Source organism: Urocampus carinirostris, chromosome 11 (genome assembly GCF_059441175.1).
Source record: "Urocampus carinirostris isolate Australia breed hairy pipefish chromosome 11, RoL_Ucar_1.0, whole genome shotgun sequence".
In the NCBI taxonomy this organism is placed as follows: Eukaryota; Metazoa; Chordata; class Actinopteri; order Syngnathiformes; family Syngnathidae; genus Urocampus; species Urocampus carinirostris.
The window spans coordinates 39,023,409-39,029,408 of NC_142359.1; the positions used below are offsets into that span (position 1 = coordinate 39,023,409).

Below are 6,000 nucleotides of genomic sequence, written 5' to 3' on the forward strand. Positions count from 1 at the left end.
CTTTTATTTATTTATTATTCATTTACTCATAACCCACAAAAGCAATATTTTATAATATTAACTGATACATTTTAACGGCACCACTTCTTCTGGTGTGTCTTAGGCAAGTACAGCCTGGCAGTTCCCATCCCTCTCTAGGACGTTTTTAGTTACCGGTAAAAAGAGAAGCCCCCTGATTTGACTCGGATAAAGGACTTTCATCACCTGTTCGCCGTTGTTTTTCGGTGTAATATTGTCAATAAAATATCTGTATTTTCCTGTCTTAAGATATTACAATGTGTTTTTTTATGCAGATTCGCTCATCAATCACTACGTTGCTGTTCAGCGGCCGAAGTTTCAGTTGGCCTCGCCACATGCTAATCGCAGCCTGCATCTTGTTCTTCAATAACATGTTGGTCATCTTTGTCCCCACCATAAGAGACATCTTTGGATTCATCGGTAAGAGGACACCTTTCCAAAAATACTCTAATCACTTATTTATGCGCATGTTTTGTGAATGTTTTTTGTCACACTTTTGTGTGTGAGTATATGTCAATGCCAATTTAATAAATATTAACTGCTGCAGGCACAGTCCACAAATGAGTGTTTCAATCTCAGCACAATGTGTTACTTTCCTGTACTGGACATTTCCCGACTTTTTTCGAATGTAAGAAATGGACGTGAAAGGTCATTTTTATGTGGCGGCGGCTTAAACTTTGAGTTAAGGTTCCTGTTTAAATTTCTACATGCGGATATTAATCAGGTGCGCTTTGTAGTCTGGAATTTTACCGTAATTTGCCTTCCCCCAATTTTTATGCCAGGTTCCTCTGCAGCCACAATGCTCATCTTCATCCTTCCCGCCGCCTTCTACCTCCGCCTGGTCAAGTCGGTCCCACTTCGCTCCCCGCAAAAAATCGGGGTAAGACCACACACTTTTTGCTTTTTTCTCCACTTTTTCTCAACATATCGTCTTTCCCGGATTTCAATGTTAGAAATCTCATCCTCTATTATTCCGTTGGGGTTTCTCTCGGCAGGCCGCCGTTTTCCTGGTGGTGGGAATCGTCTTCATGATTGGCAGCCTGTCGCTCATTGTCCTGGACTGGATCCACAATCCGCCCGGTTCCAGCGGGGGGCATTAAACGCATTGTCTCGAAAATCGATCGCAACATCTGGAGAGAAAACAAGCCCCTCCTGACCCCCTTCTGCATACATATCCACATTCCCCCTGGTTTCAGTGGGGGACACTTTACGCATCACCTCAACAGTCAATTACACCATCTGGAGACACCCCCCCTCTCTCTACATACATATCAAGATATTCCCCAGACTTTTTTTTGCTTTTAGTTGCGGCATTTTTTGTGCGTTTTTTGGGGTGGACAATGCACTGCATCATGGGATGTGACGTTTCCGGAAAGCACGCAGCATTTCCTACTACTGCTTTGCGGCGTTGGACTAACACACACACAACTAGTTCATCATTTGCTGCTTTTTCTCAATGTGAACGGCTGAGAAGAGATATGACAAAAGTCTGCTTTGATTTTCACTACAAGCTGCTCTGAAGATGCTTCCAGTATTACGGTCTTTGGGGGGTGGAGGGTGGTTAGTATGTGTATATATTTGTCTACTGAAAAAGTGAATGTTGTACATAATACAAAGAATCTGCGTCAGGCACTTGATATAAGGCTGGTTAGAAAAAAGCATGATTTTTAGATATATATAAAAAAATATAAATATATATACAGTGGAACCCCGGTTCTCGACCATAATCCGTTCCAGATCCCTGTTCGAAAACCGATTTGTTCGATCACCGAAAATCGTTTTTCCCATTAAAAATAATGTAAAATCGTTTTAATCCGCTCCAACACCCTGAATGCTTACTATGAACGAAACATGAAGCCAACCCAGGCTAATTGTACGTTCGCATTAGCGTAATCTTCCGTATGAAAGATTACGCTAACATGAACGTGTACAAATAAAAAATCAGGTCGTTTACACGTCATTTAGCACCCGGGTCTCCACAAAAAGTGGTGAGCGGTTAAAGGATAAAGAAAATAATTATGAATAGGATTTCTTACCTTTGTGAAGGTCTGCAGAAGCCATGCTCTATTCCCTCGAAAGAAGGGAAACTCGCACACCTTTTTCATATTTTGCTATTATTTCTTTCTTAAATGCAATAGTTGTACGCACTACTCTTCCTTTTTCACCTGTAGCAACTTTGCTGCTTGCAGCGACCTTCTTCGGAGGCATAATTAGGGGCTAAAACACTCCGTTCACCGATATCTAAAGCGAAAGCAAAAATAAATGATGAATGATCTGCATTTATATAGCGCTTTTCAAGTCAATGACTTCCCAAAGCGCTTTACAATGTGCTCCACATCTCCTAATAGCGGCCTTGCAGCCATGTAAGGCGCTAACCTGCTTATTGGGGGCATCAGGGGTTCAGTGTCTTACCCAAGGACACTTCGACATGTAACACGGACGAGTCGGGATTCGAACTGGGATCCCTTGATCCCAAGACAAGCGCTCCACCTCCTGAGCTAAGAAGTGCGCGCGCACGTCATAACAGTTCTTCACGAGGGGTGGGGGCAATCTACACCCGTATGCCGCTCAGCATCGCACCCTAGCGTACCGGCGTTCGAACTCCGTTTTTTTGAACGAAAAGCGAAGCAAGAATTTCTCGAAATTTTTGGTCAAGAACCGATTTGTTCGAACTGAGAGGCGTTCAAAAACCGAGGTTTCACTGTATATATCTGTGTGTGTGTATATATATATATATATATATATATATATATATATATATAAAAGTGAGTTTTTTCGTATGAAAGTCCAAGAGTGCCAAAATAGGATAAACACAACTTTTTGACAGAAATGGTTTTCAATAAATAACAGGCAATACTGTATGTAATATAGGTATTGATTTTCAAACTTGTGTGTGGCATAATTATGTACTTAGTATTTTCATTAAATATTTCATAATATTTATTTTTTAGAAAACGGTTACCAATGTTTTTTAATCTGAGAGCTATTTTTTGTGTGAAATATTGGTGCGATGTTTTACCAGTTTGACATACATTCATAAAATGACAATTTATGTTATTACCAGGTGGTATTTATTAGAAATAAAATGGACCAAGGCTACCACTACGTCATGCCAGTGAGAAATCGAATTTCCTAAAAAAATCCCAAAGTCTTAAAGATCGAGCACAGGCTCTACTCACTGACTTTGATTGACAAGAGGAGTCAAACTTATTAAAAAGCATTATTATATTCAATTATTTTAAATTATAAGACGGGAACTGCAGGAAAGACAATCTTAAGGATCGAGCACAGGCACAAACCAAAGATTTTGACTGACAGCAGGAGACATTCTGAATAATACACATTATTATTTTGAATAATAAGGTGGGAACTACTGGAAGGAAATGGACCAATATCCAGGAAAACCAATTGATCTTAAGGATCATGCACAGGCCGACCCACTTACTTGGAGTGACAGCAAGAGTCAATCTTAATTAAAAACATTATTTTGAATTATTTTATATAATGAGGCGGGAACTCCATGACAGAAATGGACCAATATCCAGGAAAGCCAATCAATCTTAAGGATCACGCAAATACCTGACCCAATGACTCAGATTGACAGCAGTAGTCATTTTTAATAAAACATTATTTTGAATCATTAATGAGTGATCAACCAATAATTGAAAAGCTCATTTTTATTTTAAATATTAAGGCAGAAACTACAGTACAGACAAGACCGGTCAATTTTAAGGACTGAGCACTGACCTGGCCCACTTACTTTGATTAACAGCAAAGGTCAAACCTTTTTAAAAAAAAAATGTTTTAATGTTGTGACTAGGGGCTACAAGAACAGACATTATCAATTGATCTGAAGGATCAAGTATAGGCTTTGATTGATAGCAGTAGTGATTCTTGATAAGAATATCTTAAATAAAGCCATGCAAATTAGATTCTTTATGAAGATTATGTTTTTCAAAATAAAAATTATGAGACTGAATTAGAGGATATTTTTATTAGCAAATTTCAAAGAACAGTGAGTATGTATTTCATAATATAGTCGCCATCTTACATAAAGTGTATTTAGCGATATGATTTGCCTTGTTTTTAATTTCAAAAGGCCAAATGTTGGCACTCTTGGGCTTCCATATTTTCGAGATGGCGTCAAAGTGTCAGTCATAACATTGTGATGAGTATTACGGTTAGATCTTTCCATCTAGGACATTTTGATACCATGAGTATTTCATTTGTTCTGTGAGATTATTTGTGTCAATCTGACAATATAAAATTACATGTCCCATTTAAAAAGGTCAAACAAGTCGAGTGTGCTCTGAAAAGTCAGCCATTGTTTCATTGATGAGCCCCGCCCCTATATGTAACGGTGCCTTGATCAAAATCAGCATTTCTAATCATTTAAATTTGTGCCTTGACCGACTCAAATTGGCTTTTATTTACTGGTGCCTTTGTTAAAATATCAATGACATGTAAGTGCCCTCTTTGATTCACGTCCATTTAAAAGGCGATCCTTTGATGATCTAAATTAGATTTCAAAAGGACATATTCTCTGTTTCTTTCCGGGAGCTCTTTTCCGGACACTTGTATATGCTCTGTAAATAATCTTTATTTTATTGTACACTGACTGACTCAGTGTCTGCGTTGTCGAGACTATCTTTTGAAATACCCATTATTGGTTTTAGTATATATAAGGATAGATATGTATAACAACAATGTAGGTTTTTTTTCCTCGCTGTATGACAGTAGATTTTTTTTTCTCCTTATTGTATATTGGTAGAAATATTGTTCCATTTATGCCTGTTTTCACGTTGTCAGACTGTCACGTTACATTACAAAAGTTTTCATTTTTATTTTATTTGATTTTACACTGGGTTCAAAATTGAGCAATACTGAGACGAAGAGTGAAAACAAAAAATCTGTGCATCAACTGCTGCCATAGAAACACATGAAATTGAATCACCGTATTTTCTGGACTATAAGCGGGACTGGATTTCAATCTGCACCCTCAAAAGAAATCTTTTATGAAATAGTTTTCTTTTATAAGTTGCAGAAAATTAAACATACTGTTTGGGCTTGGGTTGCATTAAGGAAAAAAAGCCAGTTTTTCAATTGCTGTAAAAGCTTAAAAATTGGCATAATAGATTTTTAATCATGCACAAAGAATATTTGTTATAAGTTAAAATAAAACTTTATTATTCTTGCCTTAGAGGCTCTGCCCCTGGTTTCTCATCCAATCATAAGGCATGGGGTGGGTAGTGTGTGAGACGGAAGGCAGGGGAAAGGGAGAGAAAGGCTCAACTGTATCTGAGCCTAAATAATCAGCCCCGTCGAATAAATAAATTGCCGATAACGTCAAATGTCCGAATATCTGTGCTGATAATTGGCTCGCCCAATAATTGGTCAACCTCGAGTTTTTATGGAATCTGGTTGTACCAATAACATGGATTTATTAAATCATATATGGTTACGGAATGCAGTAGCATTTGATTGTAATGATGCATTTTCATTTTTTTTTAGTATTTTCTGGCTATAAGTATAGAAGACCAATCATCCAATAAATGTATAAATTGCCAACATGTGCCACACAAACAAACGCATAAATAAATTATGTAATACCTTTATGTATGACAAATGCAATTTATTTCCTATATTTATTATTCATTTATTTTGTCGTGTATTTGTGGCAACAAAATGTTATTCAAATGAAGGGTCGGGTTAAACTGGCCGATCGCATATTGGTTGATCGAAGAGTGCACTATGGCTACATGGATGAGGAAAGCAAGACATTACTAGCCGATTGGCTAAGCACTGATCAACCAATAGTTAAAAAGCTCAAATAGGCTGCATCCTCATTTGAATAAGATTTTGTTGCCTCAAAATACACTACAAAATAAATATATTGAAGTAAATTAATGACAAAATGCATAAATAATCAAGTACATTGCATGTATGCCCTATATTGAGGTATTATGTATGGCATATATTTGT

At 37.4% G+C, this 6,000-nt stretch overlaps 1 protein-coding gene across 3 annotated transcripts in view; it reads left to right on the plus strand.

The window, feature by feature from the left end:
• slc38a4 (solute carrier family 38 member 4) overlaps positions 1 to 5,589 on the plus strand; it is a 45,186-nt gene extending 39,597 nt beyond the window's left edge. For all 3 annotated transcript variants that reach the window (XM_088348518.1, XM_088348517.1, XM_088348519.1), the window contains exons 14-16: positions 294 to 438; positions 801 to 898; positions 1,014 to 5,589. In XM_088348518.1, the coding sequence (XP_088204644.1) occupies positions 294 to 438; positions 801 to 898; positions 1,014 to 1,118 (348 nt within the window). In that variant the 3' untranslated portion in view covers positions 1,119 to 5,589. The remainder of the gene's footprint in view (positions 1 to 293; positions 439 to 800; positions 899 to 1,013) is intronic.
• The last annotated feature ends 411 nt before the right edge of the window (positions 5,590 to 6,000 follow it).